Source organism: Nuphar pumila, chromosome 6 (genome assembly GCF_984573655.1).
Source record: "Nuphar pumila chromosome 6, dmNupPumi1.hap1.1, whole genome shotgun sequence".
Lineage (NCBI taxonomy): Eukaryota > Viridiplantae > Streptophyta > Magnoliopsida > Nymphaeales > Nymphaeaceae > Nuphar > Nuphar pumila.
This window is the reverse complement of record NC_143254.1, coordinates 7963111-7982777: the sequence shown is the minus strand read 5'-3', so window position 1 is coordinate 7982777 and position 19667 is coordinate 7963111. Positions and strand designations below refer to the sequence as shown.

At 37.9% G+C, this 19667-nt stretch overlaps 1 protein-coding gene across 1 annotated transcript in view; it reads right to left on the bottom strand.

The window, feature by feature from the left end:
- Positions 1-14031: 14031 nt before the first annotated feature.
- LOC149833816 (NEDD8-activating enzyme E1 catalytic subunit-like) overlaps positions 14032-19667 on the bottom strand; it is a 32489-nt gene continuing 26853 nt past the window's right edge. The window contains exon 9 of the mRNA XM_090009867.1: positions 14032-14507. Within this exon, the coding sequence (XP_089865993.1) occupies positions 14217-14507 (291 nt within the window). The 3' untranslated portion in view covers positions 14032-14216. The remainder of the gene's footprint in view (positions 14508-19667) is intronic.

The following is a 19667-nucleotide window of genomic DNA, read 5'->3' as shown; positions in this document are numbered from 1 at the left end:
TGGTGGTTTGTTTGGATGGCACGAAACGACACTCATTTTCGTCATATTCCAGTTAACACTCATAACCTGGTGCATAAAATCTTGGTAGATGTTTATGCGATCTTGCGTTTGCATCTTAGTGATCTTCCGCTCCCTCCTGCTGACGCTACATTTCCTTTGCTGCAATCTGGGCAAGCGGCTTTGGCGTGAGCCCGTTTTATCTGTCTGATGTTCTTTTCTCTTGTGCTTTCTTTATTTGTTTTTAGCTTTTGCTCTTGATCAGTTCATGGGTTCAACAATTTGTTGATCTTCATGAGTGGTAATGTTGAATTACGTTCGGCTCTCTCTCCACAAGAGTTGTTGATAAAACTGAGATCCAGTACCATTCCGGAAATTGGAAGTGTCCAAAGGGGACTAAATTGGTTCTTATCCCAACTTGGTTTGGCATCTTGGATAGCAAACTGATTTGAAGTTTGAATCCTTCTCAAATCTCTTTTGACCTAAATCACAATAAGTCAAATGAAACAAGATCCAGGAGCCCTAGGGCCACAAATAAATCTTTGCAATGGTACCTCGTTCTTGGAAGAATTCCTAAAAGATCTGGCATTTTAGTTGTGCTACTGGAAGTTTTTTTTTTCCTTCTCTGAAAACGAAAAGAAACTTTGAGGAAAATGAAACAGAACGACCTAAGTATAGCCTAAGTGTGTTAATTTTCTCCATTTTATGTGATATAACAAGTAAACTTCCACGATACTCATTAAATGCGTGAAAATAGCTCAGAAATGCTTTAAAGCTCATCACAACAGTAAAAATAACTTAAGTTCATTATTCATAGGTGCTTATTCTTTTCGTTGGAAAGCAGACAAAAGAAAACTTGCATTAATATCACAAAGGGTATATAGAAGAGGACTCAATAAGTCAGCAAGATTGAAAAAGAAAGAAAATTTTAAAATTTGTTCTTATCCATGAATTGCCAGAAGCTCCTAGTGGTTCCTAAACCGCTTGGGCATACTTATAATTTTCAAAATCCATATTTTTCAAAGCTTACATCATAGCTTCCCATTTGCATTTTATGCATGTTCAACAGTTGGTAGGAATCACACATTTCCTTCATGGTAAAAGCCATGAGAAACAGAGAGGCTTTCTTATGGTTTTGCAAAAGAAAATAGGAAAAATGACTAGCGGGATTTTCTTTTTCCATAGGACTGGTCAAAAGGAACAACAATTATTCTAAGAAATGATGCAAGGTCACTACTGTCACCAATATAACCGAATTATAAACCAGCTCTTTCAACCACCTACTAGGATATGCACTTGGTAGAAATGAATTGTCAAATACCAAGTCTACAACTTTGATGTCCAAGATCAAGAAAGTCAGATTTCTATGCACAATGAGCTAGGCTACAAAGCTGCCTATGGTATACTAACTAACGTGGTCAATCCTAACATAGACGTAGGGCTTGAAGACAATTGGATGAATGGCGATGAAGTTGGCAGAGAAGAAGAGAGTGACGGTATAGAGCCTCATAGGATGATCAATTATGGTGCATCAAATCCCTGTGGGGTGGGTGGATATTTTGGCAGGGTTGACAAGGCTTGTCAGTAGGTAAAAACCAAGTTTGAAGTCCTACTCGGGTCACTATTAGGCGAAATACTAATCATGCCCATGCCAAGAAATTGGGCTGAAAATCATATGCAATTGAATTGGGCCCATGTCAATAACTTTGCATTCAAACCCAATCCTGCACTGGTAAACTAGCAGACAGGCCTAGGCCCAGTTAATCAGGATGGGGCACAAAATTTAGGCCTAAGCATATCTCAAGCCAGATGACAAGAAATTCCATCCCATGCCCACTCTAGACAAAATAAATAATAACAATGGTGATAGCCTACAAGAACCTGTGGCAAAAAAAACAAAAACAAAGCTCAAGGCAAAAAAATTACATGTTTGAGCACGCATCGGACTACAATCAAAATGGGCATACTTCCATCTTCAAGATGCTACATAAATTCAATTTTCCAAACAGCCATCTGTTTTCCTCTTACAACTTCTTTCAGGAACAATTCAAATAAATAGAGATGACATTGAACCACATGCTTTTTACCAATTTTACTCAATAAGAAAGGAAGCACTAGCCAGATTCTGAAAAAATTTTCCCCATCTCAAGGGACCTGCTAGTGTCCAAGATAAAAGCATTGCATTTAACAATTTCATATCACTAATGCTATTAACTCTTGTCGGAAAGATTACACCCCTTTCTCAAGGACGGTCTCCAGTCACCAGAAGAAACAACAAACTCAAGTACGTAAATTTTTTTTTATGTATCCGAGTTTTGGGTTTTTTTATAATCGTTATTTATTTTAGCCGATTGCCCTATGTACGAACAGAAAAAAAAACTTTATAGTAACCTCAAACGCTTATTTCTTGGTTTAAGTTTTTTTCTTTTTTCTTCTAGTGATGAACAAAGTAGCGTTTTAACGTACATAATCACCGATAGGGATATGTCGAAGCAGGTTATATGTTCTCCCCCCTAACAGGGCATCTCATGTTCGGGAGTCCCAAAAAGCATCACTTATTTAAGCATGTGTGTCTCGTATCTCCATGTTTGTCAATATTAATTAGCATTAGAGTTTGATGCGATTGGAAAGACTTAAGTACCCTCTCCTCCATTGGTGCAAAAAAAAAACAACGATTCTAGAAAAGGAGTGATTGTAAAGACTGAAGTGCCCCGAAGATGATTATTTAAGACCCAGTCTCTGCACTGCAAGATTATTCGAGAAAGAAATCTGTCCTGGAGGAGGCCATGAACATCAATCCTCTCACTCTCTCTCTCTTCCTTCTCTTTCTGCTTTTGTGCACATCTAGCAGAAGATCTTACATTGCTCCATCAAGCACCGACTGACCTGCACATTTTCTGTTGTGGAGCCTGATTCAGAGTTTTTACCCTTACAGGAGGAGGGTTTGGGGGTTCCTCCCAGTGTGGATAACATCATTCAACTAAATGAGTTGTGGATCCTGATTCAGAGTTTTTACCCTTATAGGAGAGGGATCTGGGGGCTCCTCCCAACGTGGGTAGCATCATTCAACTTGAAGTCATTCAACTTGAAGAGTTGTGGAGCCTGATTCAGAGTTTTTACCCTTACAGAAGGGGTGTCTGAGGGCTCCTCCCAGCGTGGGTAGCATTGCTCAACTTTGATGAGTTGTGGAGCTTGATTTAGAGTTTTTGCCCTTACAGAAGGGGGGTTCGGCAGCTCCCCCCCCCTCGGCGCGGTTTCCGCTGTGCGGTCAGCGGACGGGGGGCAACGCGCCTCACAGCGATTTATAGTGTTGTTCGGTCTTTCAACAACGATTTGTAATATTGTCGGGCCTTCCTACAATGATTTATAGTGTTTTTGTCCAACGAGCTTCACAACGATTTATGGTGTTGTTGGATCTCACTATAGCGATTTGTAGTGTTATTTAGTAAGCAAATCGTTGTAAATCGCTACCCGAATTAGGATCAACTTGTCATGACCATATCTTCTTAACCGGAGGTCATATTCCAAATCCGTAAAAAGTGATGTCTTCGTTATTGAGTCTAGTTTATTTCTGTAAATTTTCAGCAATTTTTATAGTCATTTCATTTAGCATTTTAATTAAAATCTAGACCCCTATTATTCCATAATCTCTATTTTTTACTAGAAAACTTTCTCACACTGAAGTCAACTTTTAAGGCATAATCATTATAAAATTTATATGCAGCTTTCTCATTATTAAATTGCATTCCTTCTACCGGAACATAGTCAAGTGTAATTTCATGTACATTCTCAGTGCCTACACTTTTGTAGTGTTGTGCAACTCAAATAACACAGAATAATAGGGGTCTAGTTTTTAGTTAAAATGGGAAACAAAATAACCATAGAAATCGCTGAAAATTTACAAGAATAAACTAGACTCAATAACAAAGACACCATTTTTTACGGATTTGGAATATTACCTTCGGTTAGGGAGATATGACCCTGACAAGTTGGTTATAAATCGTTGTGGGGCTCGTTGGAGACCCGAAAACACTATAAATCGTTGTAGGAAGACCCAGCAATATTACAAATCGTTGTTGGAAGACCGAACAACACTATAAATCATTGTGAGGCTCGTTGGAGACCCGACAACACTAAAAATCGTTGTAGGGGAGTCATTGAAAAAATCGTGGGAAATAAACAGAAAAAGAAAAATAGAAAAATCGTAGGAAGGGGTGTTACGAAAACCTCGAGCAAGAAACAACCGAAGGAAACATGAACCACACGATTAAACAAAATGCTTTATTGTTCTTTTTTTATATTTAAAAGAGGAAAAAAATAAAAAAAAAATTATACAAGGCCCCAAAAAAAATTGGTCCGGGGGGCGCTGCCCCCGCCTGCTGACCGCGCAGCGGAACCCGCGCCGAAGGAGGGGGAGCCGCCGGACCCCCCTTCTGTAAGGGCAAAAACTCTAAATCAAACTTCACAACTCATCAAAGTTGAACGATGCTACCCACGCTGGGAGGAACCCCCAAACCCCCCTTCTGTAAGGGCAAAAACTCTTTGCTGGAGCAATATAGGATCGTCTGCTGGATGTGCACAGAAGTAGAAAGAGAAGGGAGAGAGAGTAAGAGAGTTGATTCATGGCCTTCTCCAGGGGGAGCTCTTTGCCTCCCTTGATTTCTTCTCTAGAGAGAGAAAGAGAGGGGGGGTCTTACAGTGTTTTACGGAGAAGGAAGAAGAAGAAGATGACGATGAAAAGTTCAAACAAACATTTTTGATGGCTCAGGTTTGTTTCGTCGGATGACTATCGGATCGCCGACTCACCATCGTTTCGCCGGATCACCATCGTTTCGCCGGATCACCATCGGATCGTCGGCTAATGTTCGTTTCACTATGTAAACTTTGAAAAGTCAACATCATCCTCGACTTTCTGGATGAAGGACATGTTTGTCCTTTTTTTGAACCATTTGTTTTCTTTTTTTGAATGAAGGATATTTTTGTTATTTTCTCAAACCGACGTTTTATGGCAAGAATAGCAAGAAATGGTACTTAAGTCTTTGCAACTGAACTAGACTCCAATGCTGAGTGATGTCAACATACACGGGAATACGAGCCCCATATGCTTATATACGTGGTGCTTTTTGAGACCCCCGAACACAGACGTGGGATTCAGTGAATCATGGGGGGAGAACATACACGGGATATGTTGAACCTTACTCGAATACCAATGTAGAAAACTGTAAATGAGAAAACGCAAAATTTTAACAGGCTGAAGCGTGCATTGTTATGCTCGAAATTGCCAGAGAAGTCCACACTTCTCAACTCTCTTAGACTACAATAATTCTCTTAGGTTCAGATAATTTGAATTCAGAATATTTTTTATACTCATAAAGTGCATTTATAATCATGCAAAGGGGTTTAAGTTTTGGACACATCCTTAGGACAAATCTCTTTAACCCCCAAGAAACATATTTTATCTAATTATTTTATATTTAATGTGTTTATAAATTTATCTGTTACATGTACAGTTGTAGCCTTTGCATGACCTTACACCCACAAGATTCAGCAGCTGCTGGGCATGCTCTGGCACCTCATGAGCAACCTCACCCTCCAGGAGGCCTACGACATCACCGGTCGGATCCTCAGCGTCACCGTCTGCTCGTTGAGGCACCGCGAGTCCCCCCGGTGCCTCAATTACCTGACCTCTCCCCAACGTGGTGATCGGAGCGCCGTGACTGTGTCATGCGTGTTCTCGGGGTTCTTCGAGGCACATGAGCTCATGGCCAAGGACCTCAACGGGGAGCTGGTGTCGTACCATAGGCTGGAGGCGCCGTGAGGACCGGAACCCCTGTTTAATGTCCAGGATCTCTGCGTGGGCGACAAGGTCCCGGCAGACATGAAGATGCGCCTGATCAACTCGACTGTCAGGGTAGAGCAGGGGTCGGTCACCGGCGAGAGCATCACCGTGAACAAGACGCACCACCACCGGCGTCAAGCGGCTCCACCAGATGCTGGCCAATGAGAAAAAAAAAAGAAAGTTGAAAAGAAAAACGGAAAGAAGTGGAGAGGAGCATCCGTTAAGATTGTTCCCACCTTCGTTGGGCATGGCAGTGAACTATAACAAAAAAGGAAAGTTAAAAACAATAGAGGAAAGAAACAGAAAAACTCCGTCGTGAAAAGAAAGAAAAAGGCAGAGATGGTGCACGTGTTTTGTTTTTGTGCTATAGATTGTTGGTGAATGGTTTGGACCTAATGAAAATGGGTCAGATTTTTTTGAAACCAGTATGTATTTAGTCAAAACGGAAACTCTATGGAGTAAGTCAGTTTATTGATCGCAACCAATGTGGCTGAATCCAACCAAGTTGGAATATCCTGAAATGGATCGGATATAGAATGATTGGGATTGGACCAAATTGCATTCGGTCAAGAATGCTTGGATCAGGACATACAGTAAATTCAGATTTGGATTGCAACTGGTTGGATCCGGTTGAATCAGTTTGGAACCAGTCAAATAGTGGAATATATAAAGGTCCATACTAGAGATAACCTTTGAGCAGGTTTGCTTTCATATGCAAGAGGTGTCTTTAAACACTTTCTATTAGTTGGTGTGGTTCTATCTAAAATCACATTTCATGCTTTGTGGACAAGTTCATGAGTTTTGAAGTTGTCTTTCTGGTTGCTCACGATAACTTTATATTGATAAGTACTTTGAGGTCCGGTTGTGGAACTAGATTTGAGACAAAATTCATAGTGATTTTTTTTATCAAGATATGATCCAAATTGAAACTCCACCGTGGAATAGTATACATTGTTGAGATATCCTATCCCAAGACATGGATAGATGTTTGTGATGTGTTTAGCTATTTGGTTATATTGTATCCTGCAAATAATGATTTTATAGGTCTTATTATTGAATACATATTTGTTTATTATCATGCATGCATGTTAATGATTGATATGGGTTATTGATTTTAGAAATTAAAGTTTAATTCTAAATTTGAGTTTTTTGAGTAACATGATTGCAAATTTTATGTGATATATGATAAACTGGAGTGTCTTGACATGACATGTATTATAATTATTTGATCATAATTAAATTACATATGATAGTTTTTTTAAGAAAATCTAACCATTCAATTTGTTTAGTGATTATGCATTAACGCATAAAACTTTATAACATACCTATTGGGTACTTGGTGTGTGATAATTCGCTATACAAATGAAGGTATATCACACAAATGTTGCATGTAGAAAAAAAACTGTTGATCATGGAGGACTATTTAAATGGGTGCATCGTGATACTTGTTGATAGTATATCTCATATGTTTTCTATTAAAATAAATTAATATTGTTCTAAAAACTATATGATATTTAGTGTGAATAATATATCATGATCTTTGATGATAAAAAAGTAAACTTAAATCTTACTCCATAATAGAATTTTTCCAATTCATATGAAGGAGAACCTATTGTTATTAAGTTGGTTGTTATATCCTCAAAATTAAGGACGTGGCGGGGGTATGTATTTAGTGTTTTCATGATTATAAAATAGTAGGGGTAACTTATAGAGCATAAATTTGTGATATTTGGTAATATATGATTTTCTTGTAAGGGTTGACCAATATTTAAATTATTAATACATTTTATCTTATGGTCTGCATAATAAAATTAATAAAATTATGAATAACCTTATAAATTTGTGTTGTCTTAGTTATAACATTCATATTGAGTAGCCATTTATTAGACTGCAACACTTTTTTAGTAGAAAGTATGATGCATGTTCATATATTTGTATGTGTGACATATAGTAAAGTATGTAACATCATGTTATACTTATATTTTCTTTATTGATCTATATAGATAATGAATTCACTTAGATCTAAGTTGGGATTTAAATTGCTTCTGTATATGGATTTGAGTCAAGATGACTCAAACTTGACATTTATGTTTTCTTTGAGATTTACAAATTAATGACATGATGAGTGTGAATACCCAAAGTTAGAAACTATATACAACCTTGATGAAAATGTTTATGAAGGATGACTTGTGTGAATATCCGAGGCAAGAAATTATTTCAAGTCTTGATGAAAAGTACTATTGAAAAAACCCACTATATTTAATAGTGATGCAAATTGAAATAATTTTCTTTCAAACAAATATATAGTTATTAATAGATGTTTGAAATGTTTGACCATATACTCAATGTTACAAGAAAATGGCTATTTACTATTTGTGCCCCTTATAAATGTATATTGATACAACAAAAAGGAAAGTATCTAGAAAATTTTTGTCTAATGATGAAAATTACTCGAGGGGTACATTTTTTGAAAAAATGAGCAATTAATTTTTTGTTTGTTAGTGATACTCTCATTTAAAGGGCCCTTGAGAGATGGCATGTACATCGAGAAGAATGGGGTTAAAGCCTATTAAAAACAATTACCTATGATAAAAACCCAATTACATGATATGGATCAAACCAAATGTAGTGGTTCAATAGAAAGAACAAGTCACCAGAGTAATTGGATGAGCACTTATATAAATATAAAGATAGAGAGTATCTTTATCTCATTCTTGATGTCAAAACAAGTTCATCATTTTTTATGCTCACCTATACGAGTGTGAAGGTGGGTTGCCTTCTATGAGACTTAGGCTTGTCTCTATAGCGCTCATGAATCTCCGGAATATTGCATAAGATCCTTAATTCACAACTTCATATATGGTACACATATGTCACCTGAAGGGAATGTGTGTGTTGTGGAGTCTAAAAAATCCATTAAGATCCTTAGTTCAAAGCTAAGCTACTAATGGTTCAGTCTTATAATGACAAAGTAGCACTAAGTAAAGGTTCAAACCTAAAAAGTACATATATTTATGCAGAGGCTTCATGAGTAGCTTTACCTTTTCTATAATTTTGATCAAAGTGAAAGATGTATTTTGATCAAAGTGTTAGAATCATGTCTCAAAATTATGTATTTATCAAGCTGTTTTTTTGTTTTACTTGTCTAAGCCACCTAGCTAGGTTAAACTTATGGTCATGCTTAATTTAACTTTGACTTCAACTTTAGATTTCTAAACTAGATGATAGAGGTATTGATTAATGACCGTTATAAGCTCTTAAATGAGTTGGTCCTGACCATTGACACTTAATTGAGATAGTTGTTAGCCACTAGCCATTAGGATATGATGGTTTGAACTTTTATTTATAACCTTGAGACATTTATTCATGATCGCTAAAAATATTTATTTACCTAAGCTTATATATACCTAGAATCTTTTATGATTTAGAGCTATATCTCATTCTCTCATATTTCATCCCTCAATTTTTCTATCTAAAGCTACTCAAAAGTGATTGTATCATGATAGGTAGCCTCCAAAGTGCAGATTAGCGGTCATGTTTAACTTGAGAAAACGTGGTTTGGTTGTATCCTAAAAGCAAAGTTGCAGTCAACCGAATTGCACTAAAGATTCGATCCTAGAAGGGCAATTGTGGATCAAAAGAGAGCGGCCATATGCGTGCCTCCAAGCAATTTCTTTATTTCTTGTTTGATTGAGTATACAATTCAGCTAATTTTTCAACAATTTCTAGTTCAGTAGTTTCATTAACCCAATGGCTAACACTAAATAGAACATGCTAAACATGATCCTGATATAGTATTTGTTTTTTGAAATTAGATTAATGTAAATATAGTGTGTATGATTCAGTACCAATAGAAGCACTCATGAGAGGGTCAGTATCTCATATCAAGATGGATAACAAGATCATCTACCCTATTGGTGGAAGAGTTGTCAGTTCCATCTTTGGATGGATGTTCCTGCCGGGAACCACCCATCATCCTTTCAGGGACTTGATAACACGCGCAAATTAGCAGCCAACCCTTAACCTGGTAAAATACTACACTCTCATGAATTGTTAATTTGTTTCATCCAAATCTGCAACTTAAGATTTGTCGGTCTACATGGACTAACTTTTCTAGTTTTACCAAGGTGGATTCACTGGTACTATATTCCTATGCCCAGCTTTATACTCTCACATGTCTGTCAACAAGAAAGGCAGCATCATTCAGTAGAGCCACATGCTCGTGGAGCCCCCACAAGCATGTGGACCAACACACTTGAAAAGTGACCCCGGATCTACGATCGCTGGGACCAGCCGACATCTCAGGTGGATTAGGGGTGTCAACGGGTTATGGAACCGACTAAAATGGGTGGTCCAAACCCTGATCCGATTAAGTAATGTGGGTACTGAATCTGGATTCAAGCCTGACTGGATTTTCTATAAGAAAAAACATACCCAGATCCGATAGAATTACATAAACCAAACCTAGTCCATACCCAGTAAAATAATATTTTTTTAACTTTTTTACATTGAAAATTTGCTGATCTTAACCGGAGATAGGGCCAGACCTAAGTTTGGTATAAAATTTCATAAACATACCTGACCCATTTAATCATCGGTGTGTCTGACCCGGATAGTTAATCTGGACCCCCTTTTTTGTAACCAAACCCCGACCCTATAAGATCCGGTACAGGTGGTCATACCCAATCCATTGACACGATATATGTGGTCCAAAAAAAGCATTAGATCTACACCGTCGAATTCCTAAGACTGACGATTCAGATGATGGCCAGCTCAATCATGCCTCATGAATCCTGATCGATATCCCCACCCCTTAACAACAAAACCAACTTTCGGCGCCCTTCTAGTGCAGACAACATCACCGACGTTTTGTTTTGATGTGCATTTACCTACTTATGTAAAGCCTTTTGGGTCTCTGATCGTTTTTTATCAGCAAGAAAAGGGAAGTATTAGTATATGTGCCACTTTCTAAACAAAGCATGTTATGGTAATTGCCCAAAACCATGGGTGTCGTGCCTGTTGGTTTGTGAATCCAACTGATGATGTATTCTAAAAGCTGTACGCCTTTTTCTGCTGCTGGTGGAGCATAAATCTTTATTGTTTTCCTTTGCTTCGTTTCACACAACTCTCTCTCTCTCTCTGAGGCTCATGGTTGAATGGATCTGAAGATGGAAGAAGAAGAAGAGGACTTTTACTTTGCTGATCTTGACAGGCAGATGTCGCTGCTCATCATGGACGACGAAGAGAGCTCGGAGCCTCATTCATTGAGCAGCAATCCCCCTGTCTCCATCCAAGTATGCCTTTGCTTCTCCACTCTTTTATTCCTACTGACTTTGTGCCACAGAAAGTGTTGCATGCCGGAGTTCACTTCCTGGTGTTCAGGTTATGTTCAGTACTCAAGTGTGTAGAGAAAGAAAGCTCAGCTTGGGACTTGTTGACCTTTGAAGTGGACATTATCATGTCCCCAATCCTCCCAAGCTACTTCACTCCCATTAGGTGCATTGAGCTATGGATTCCAGCTGCTGAGTTCAGATCTGGCTTGAATTCACCAAAGTAATAGGAGAGTCGAGCATGTACCATAGTTGGTGGGTGTTAACACCCATGCACCACTATTTGAGAGCTTCAATATGAAGAAACACGGGAGATGGGATGGGAGTCAGGCGCTTGGAATCCTGGAGAACGGGTTGAGTGATATGCCAAAACACATTACATTTCCTCTCTGTTTTGGCATAACCACCGTCCATCCTGACGATTAACAGCCACTGCTGTTGATGACATGCTATGATGGGCCCCATGATTTGTGCAATGGGAAGGGTGGAGATGTCAAATCACAATGAAAATGTGTTTTGGCATATACTCCAAATCCTACTGCCTCTATTAGTAGTAAGTTGGCAACTTCACCGACTCTTGCCATCTCCTTTGTCATGTTCTTTCTCAACTCTCTTCTAGATTGCTCCCTTGATCCATTACTGATGTTCAGTTGTTTCTAGACATCTACTCACACTCAGATTTCTCCCTTGACCCATTGCTGATGTTCCGTTGTTTCTAGACATGTACTCACACTCAAACTGTGTGTACCCATGTGCCCATCCACACGCATGTCAATTTGCTAGATTATTACAAACAGGGCATTACACATACACTACACACGCATACATAGCTTTCATTTTTTATCATAGCTTATTTTTGACATTAAAGCTTGGATGATAAATCAACATTTCACAAAAATCCAATTAGGTAATTATAACAATTCATCATTATAGAAAATGGATCAGGTGCAATCACATTACACAGTGTTTTGTGCATGTGCTGCACCTGACCACCACCCATCCTTCTGACACAGCCTCTGAGCCGTGGGGCCCAACAGCTGATGGGTGGCTGTCACGTGCACTTTGTGCAATGTGATTGCACCTGATCTAGCCTCATTGTTATATTATATGACTATTGCCTTTTAACTTTTCTCAAGGTTTCAAGTAACTTGTTTGAGCTTATGGTTATATATGTGTATTAGTCCCTGTTACAGGCACACTCTCACGTGTCATCACCAGCTGTTATATTCATTCCAACTTTATACCAACTGCACATAAGAAAAGAGAGCAAGGGAACTGGGGTGTTCATCCCTCGTTCAACATGTCCAAGGAAGAAATGCAGATCTGGTAGAACTGTGTCCAATGGTAGCACACACCACAAGCAAATGGCTAAGCCAGGGGGAACAACCCCCTTTGCAATAAATCATGATACTTGCATTCACTGCAATAAAAAGGCCTTCAGGAGATGCTCCTAATTAATGTGTTGTGTCTTCTGTAATTTTAAATGTCATTTGTATTATTCTTTTCCCATGTTAAGGATATGCAATAAAGGTTATAGTTATCCTCTCAAGTTAGTGTTATGCCACACTTTATCTCAATTCTCAAGCTAGGGTTTTACAAGACTACTGAAGAGTTCACATCCCTATGGCCATCTCAAACTCACATCTCTCAAGATCTAGACCTGGATCAGTGTGGGAAAGTTGTCTTATGATGGTGGTGGTTTCTGGATAAGCGTGGGAAAGTCTGCATTTAAGTGGCAGTGGTTTGGGATTCCCTTCTGAATTACTATGTGCGTGCATAAGAAAAAATTTGTAAGATGCCAGCCACAGTAAGTCATCATGGATTCAATTCCTAACTTTAGCTTGTGTACAATGTTGAAAATTCTTTACTTTAAGTAAAATATATATTGAATTATTAACTTCTTTTATCTTCTTCAAGTTACACGAGATTGGGCAAAGAGATATTGCAATTAAGATCCAACCAATTTTCTTGTTGCCAACAAGCATAATTTCAAGGCAATTGAAAGCATGAGTTAAAATCATGATTACTAGAGAAATAAGTGGGTGTAATGGGATGCACTGAGCTAGTACTAGCACTAATGTACTGGATTTCATAAGAACTCTGAAGTTAAGCGTGCTTGAACGAGTAGTACCAGAATGGGTGACTTCCTTGAAAGTTCTCGTGTTTCCCCCTTTTTCCTTAAAAAAAAAAAGAGGATATTTAAGAACTGCTTGGATGTGTGAAGCGTGAAGCATTTAGGAAACATCGAGGAAAGCAAGAAACAATAATAGAAAACAAGTAAAAAATGAAGCACATATTTGAAAACACTTTTCAGAAGTGATTTTGAATCAAGTTTTTAATCTCTATAGAATCAGAGTCACTCTCTTGACCCGTGACTCCCTTTTTCTCTAAGTTGGCAAATCTTTATTGTTTTTTATACATTTGCTCATACAACAGTAAGGGAACCATTTTCTCACATTCTGCACTCATGTGAGAAAATGCACCACCTTGAGAATAAATCTCAAAACTACATAGATTGATTCTCTTTGGGTGTAAGGAAACATGCCTAAAATATCCAAGAATTAATATTTGAGCAGCATGGGGACCCATGCCAAGATCTAAGGCATAACAAACACAGGATCCCAGATTTGAGGCTACCTCAAATCTAATATTTGATTTTTGTAAGATAAAAAAGGAGAAGGGAGGATCTGATATCCAGCTTTGGGGGGTTGGACCTCAGATCCGAGCATATCCCTCGATCTGAGATCTAATGCATCAAATGCAGCCTAAAAGACTCAACCGCATAACCTTTTATGCTTGACATCCCATCAACTTGGTGTTACGAGTAATCTTGACTAAAGGAAAGAGTCCAAAAAACTGAAAGGATTTAACCAACTGATGAAAATATTATGCATAAATGGAAAAGAGCAAAAAAACCATGTACATCAAACTTTTACAAAGATCATCAACAGATTGGTAAACTGCAAATGCAAAAACTTGATCAACTTTTACAAGGTTTCTTCCTTCCAAAATTTGTCTACATCCCAAAGTGAAGGTGAGGAGGGTGTGACTCATGCCATAGCTGACGTATCCATATCTGTAACCCCATCTACAATCCCTTTAAAGACAACTCGCAATTTTCTCACACATGATGTTTTCCTGTCACCCACACTTGTGGTACCAGTAATATGGACCACATCCTTGGGAACTTTACCCATAAGTTCAAAAAGGGGAAGCTGTAAGTTCGATCTTGTCATTTCTTCTAATACAGGTGGTGCCTGCATGTATAGATTTTTACCTCGATATACCACACTTGGTTTCCGTAGGAGTAGACTTGGGTGTTCTCCAACGAGATCAATAAACTAGCTTGCCAAAAGAACAAGAGCAGAAAAAGAAAGATAAACTTTTATTACCACACAACAGAAAGAAGGCAATTTTCACTGTGAAAGAGTCTAAGTGCATCATCTCTAAGCCATGATGCAACGCAGATTGAAAAACAAATGTGACATGCAAAACAAGCTAATCCGTATTTGAGAGAGAACATTGCATCATAGGAAGAATTGTAGATATGCTATTTAGGAGCATATATTAAACAAAGCAAAAACATCCTTCTGCAAACTTTGTGGTCAGATTTACATCAGCATTCCAATAAACAAGCATAGAAGACATTATCTATAGAAAGCTATTTGTGTCAAACCACAGAAGACTTGAAAAAAAAATATTAAAATGCTGCAAAGGCTTACTTTTTGCTTAAAACTCGCCAAACAACAGGAAATTTATTTATAAACTTCATAATGTAATCCAATCAATCATGCAATTGACACACCAAAAGAGAACTTATCCAGGACTTAAAAATTCACATTAGAGTGAGTGACGCAAGGCAGCTCAACCATAATACCACCAGCATTTTTGAGTACCAATTATTGCTAGTCACGATAGCAGGCAGTCAGGTTGTACGGGTCTGTGCCCAAATCTCCTAGAGTCTTTGATTCTGGAAACACATTTTACAAAATGCAGCCCACCTTACAGAAAGCATATATTAATCATCCCATGCTCACATCTATATTGGGTATTAAAAATGCTTATTTTCAACGGTTTTTTATGCTAATTCAGTTGAAAATTGGTATTTAGCACTGATGGAATAGCTACCATACAAACCAAGACAACCTCTCTCTCTCTCTCTCTCTCTCTCTCTCTCTCTCTATATATATATATATATATATATATATATATATATATATATATATATATATATATAATGACCAACACACTAGCAGTTTCTAGTATCGCGATGCCAGAAACTGGTGGACTTGGCAACACCTCAAAAGGTAGCATTCCTTTCCAATACCTTTATCTAGTCTTGCCACAACTGAAAACTGGTAGTAGTATGTTTTTCTTTCTTCCTTTTTCGCATGAATACTTTGCTATTAATGGTTGAGCCAATTTTAGATATGGTTTTACCAAACAAAAAACCTTTCCTTTGTGGCACCATCTCAAACATTGTTTGACCAAAACAAAACCTTCTATTTTGATGCAAATCCATTGCTAAATACGCAGAAATCTACAATCTATGCTATGTTACCCTAATCAAGTTAAGCTTTATTAGAAATTAGAAGAAAATTAAAGAAAATACTCATAAAATCCAATCATTCATTACTAATGAAAATCCATTACAATGAGTATTTATAGGCAAAACCAAAAACCCTAATCTAGTCTGGATTTGATATCGATTCAAATCCTAGCTAAGATTCAAATTTTATGAAAAGAAAAATGAAATGGATTCATAAATGAATCTTGGACTCGGATGCATTATGGTTTTGCAATGTCATTGGATTTGCATCAAAAGTGACATCAGAGCGACGGATCATTGCCTCATTCGAGTGGTGATCCTGATGGATTAAAGATTCATCAAGTATTTGACCTAGAGAATGGACCTTGACCGAAACATGACGTATAGCCACCTGAAGAATTTCTCAGATCGGCAACGACCAATGACAAGTGATGCAACGTTGTCGAATGACCCTTTATGGCATCAACCTATTGGTGATCACCATGATCCATCTTTCTTCAAGGAGCAGCATAAGTGGATCGCAAACACATGCCACAATCTAATACAAGGGTGGGCTGTCAGCCACATCAGATTAGAGGCAACTGTGGCTGCCAATCGCAACTTCTCTTGTTTCACCACGCTGTAACTCACCATCAACACCACCTTCTTTTACCTTGCCCTACTACAACCCTTGCAACCACCACCATCTTCCCCTTTCCTCTTTCCCCTTTTCTTCTCTTCCACCACCATCATCTTCCCCTAATTCTACACCATCACCACCACCACCGCCAGATTGGCAAACAGTCCACCTCCTTGCCATCTCTGGCCGACAATAGGCCTGATCGCCAGTAGCTGAACACCCCCCTCTCCCCCTCCCTTTTCTTCCTTTCCTTCTCCTCCTTTTCCTTCTTCCATATCCTCTTTCTCTCCCACCTGACCTCCCTCATCTTCCAAAATTAGGCCGGGGGATGGACAACTGTTAGTCAAAACCTGACCAATGACCTTCTGTTAGCCATGACTCACCAACGGGATCCCTAAACCCCCTTTCCCTACCTTCTTCCCCATCCAGTCCTTCCTTTCCTTCCTACTTCACTTCTCATCCAGCCAGTCATAGTGACCTTCCGGCCGACGAAGATACTGAAGGAATCCGACGGCAACCAATGGCCCTGCTAGCGGTTTTCGAACTACAGTGGGTGAGGGTAGTTTCCAACATTCAAACCCTAACCATCTGGAGAATTGAACTGGTTTGTCTTCAATATCCTCTCCACCACTTTCGGACCAGTTCAGCCTTCCAAAATCGGTTCCAGCCTTTATGCAATACCTCATACCCCTTTTGGACCATATTTTTCTCTAGAAACCACCTAGATTTACCCATAATAATCCAAATCCCTCACTTAAGGCTTCCAACTCGTTTAAGAAACTGGAAGAAGCAAAAGTGAGCCAGACTTGAGGGAAAGTCTTCTCCAACTCGAGGAGAATAATGCAGGGCAGAGCCGCAAGGAGTTCAGGTCCAGGATTCATTTATGGTTCTGTTACCTTTTTTTTAGTTTTTTCTTAAAATTTGAATCTTACTAGGATTGGATCTATTCGAGATCCAAATTAGATTAGGGTTTTTGGTTTTTGCCTATAAATACTCATTGTAAATGGTTTTCATTAGTGATGGATGAATGGAATTTATGAGTATTTTCTTTAATTTTCCATTAGAGATTAGCTTGATTAGGTAAGATAGCATAGATCATAGTCGTAAATTAGATTTATATGAATTTGGCAATGCATTTGCATCATGCCACCTTACAAATTATCGGACAATCTGGTGTGATGGCACTAAAAATTTATACAATATATCCTGGCAATAATATACTCAAGTATATATATATATATATATATATATATATCATTTTGTGAATCAACTATAGCATCAATACTAAATAGTAAATACCTTATTGTGAAGGGAACATAAATGATTATCAATTACTAGATCAATCATTTGGTACATGTTTAGGTTCTTTAAGATTCAATCATGTGGATATTTACGAGCTATTTTATAAGCAAACTTATACAATCTAAGTTGGTGCATTAATTTTTGCATTCTTTGACATTCTGACATATTGATTTTAAGTGTGCCTACAAGATGGCACCTAAAACATGGTTATAATAAGAACGTAACTAGAATATGTTACCAAACAGCCAAAGGCTGGATCTAGCAGATGAGATGGTTAATCTGTAATGATATTGTTTATTAATATATTATCTAAGGTAGATTTGATGTCATTACTTCAAAAGTAAATATCATGTTACGAACACGTAATTTATAGTAATGAAACATGTTATTGTTTCAAATTTGTATTAAATTGTGATGTCATTAAATTGTTTCAAATTTGTATTAAATTTATAGTAATCATAATACAATAAATTTCTTCTAACAACAAAAATAATGCATCTCGTTGAATTAATTGGCATGTTCCTAAATATAATAACAAATCTATTGGAATCCATCATGATGACCTTCCGGTCAATGATGAGTTCCACAAATTCATGACAAAAAAAAAAGGAATTGCCAATCAACCAGCTAATGAATACAACTATGCAAGGAGTGAATCTCCAGCATTCCCTTTTTACTTCATCATGATTGACTCTCACGGTAATCTCCTTTAGATGATGGATGCCTTCTCGTGGTTGTAGGAACCAGAAGGATCAATTATTTTGAAGATTCTTCATGTCAAATATGCAAGGCTTGTGGCGACCATGGAAATCTGGTTTCCGGTGGTTCGGTTAGTTTCTCATTCTCAGAGAGCATGGTTCCCAGAAATGCCCGCTTTTGATTCCTCGTTATATCAAACCCGTTCCAGCCCCAAAATTATTTGATCAAACTATAGCTTAGTCAAACTCTTGCATGATCAAAAAAGTGATCAACCAGAAAGAAGACTTGTCGCCTGAGATCACCCTGCAGGACTAGTACATGCTTCGCTAGAAATCAGCTGGCTGACAGATAGTCAGTCAGGTTGGGCATCACATGGTCTTAATTGGCAGTCCAATGGCTGCAGTCACAGCCAACAAGGTCAGGTGAAACAAGGATTTGAAAAAGAAAGAGAGACAGATAGATATGTTAAAATGTAAACATGTAATATATATATTTTATACATATATTAATAAAATAATTATATAATATATATTTATTTTATTATTCTTTTCTTTTTCTTTTACTCTTTTTCTTCTTTTTCTTTTTGTAGTTCACTTTGAACTACATAGTCAAGATCTATTTAGATCTTGACTAAACCACTAGTCATTGGACTTCCAACGGCTAGAAATAGAGCCGTTGGAGTAGGTCCAACGACTCTATTGGAAGAGCTCTCTACACACCCTCTTCCTCCTTGTATAAATAGGGGTGATCCCCTCCTTTGTATCCATTGTAGTGTCTCCAATAGATATATGTTTGTAAGTTGTTCGTGCATTTGTGGAAGACAATCATTTCATTACATGGTATCAAATCTACAGAGACCTTAGATCTTGAAGTACTTTCGCCTCGATTTCCATGCCTCATTTGCAAAAGATATTTCATCACCTTGTTCTTGGCCCAAGAAGATTTGTTTGAATAAAGGAGGACTTGCGCTGCAAAAATTTGCTTGTTTATCATCTCTCTCTTATTCTCTTATCTACTCTTTTCTCTCTCTCTCTTCTCACATCTATTCCTCTCTTACCCTTGTAGAAGCTAAATGATACTAATTATGTAATGTGGGCTTTGATTATGAAGCACCACATTTGGGAAAAAGGATTACGGGGTATAGTAGATGGTTCTGATTCAGAACCTAAACTATATCTTACCAAGAAAGATAGTGATAAAGAGGTTTCTCTAACGAAAAAGCAAAAGATCAAGGCATTAGCCACCTATAAAAAGAAATGAAAAGAGTGGAGGATAGGGCATGCAAAAATTATGTCATGGCTAATTAATAGCGTAGACATTAAAAATGCTCTA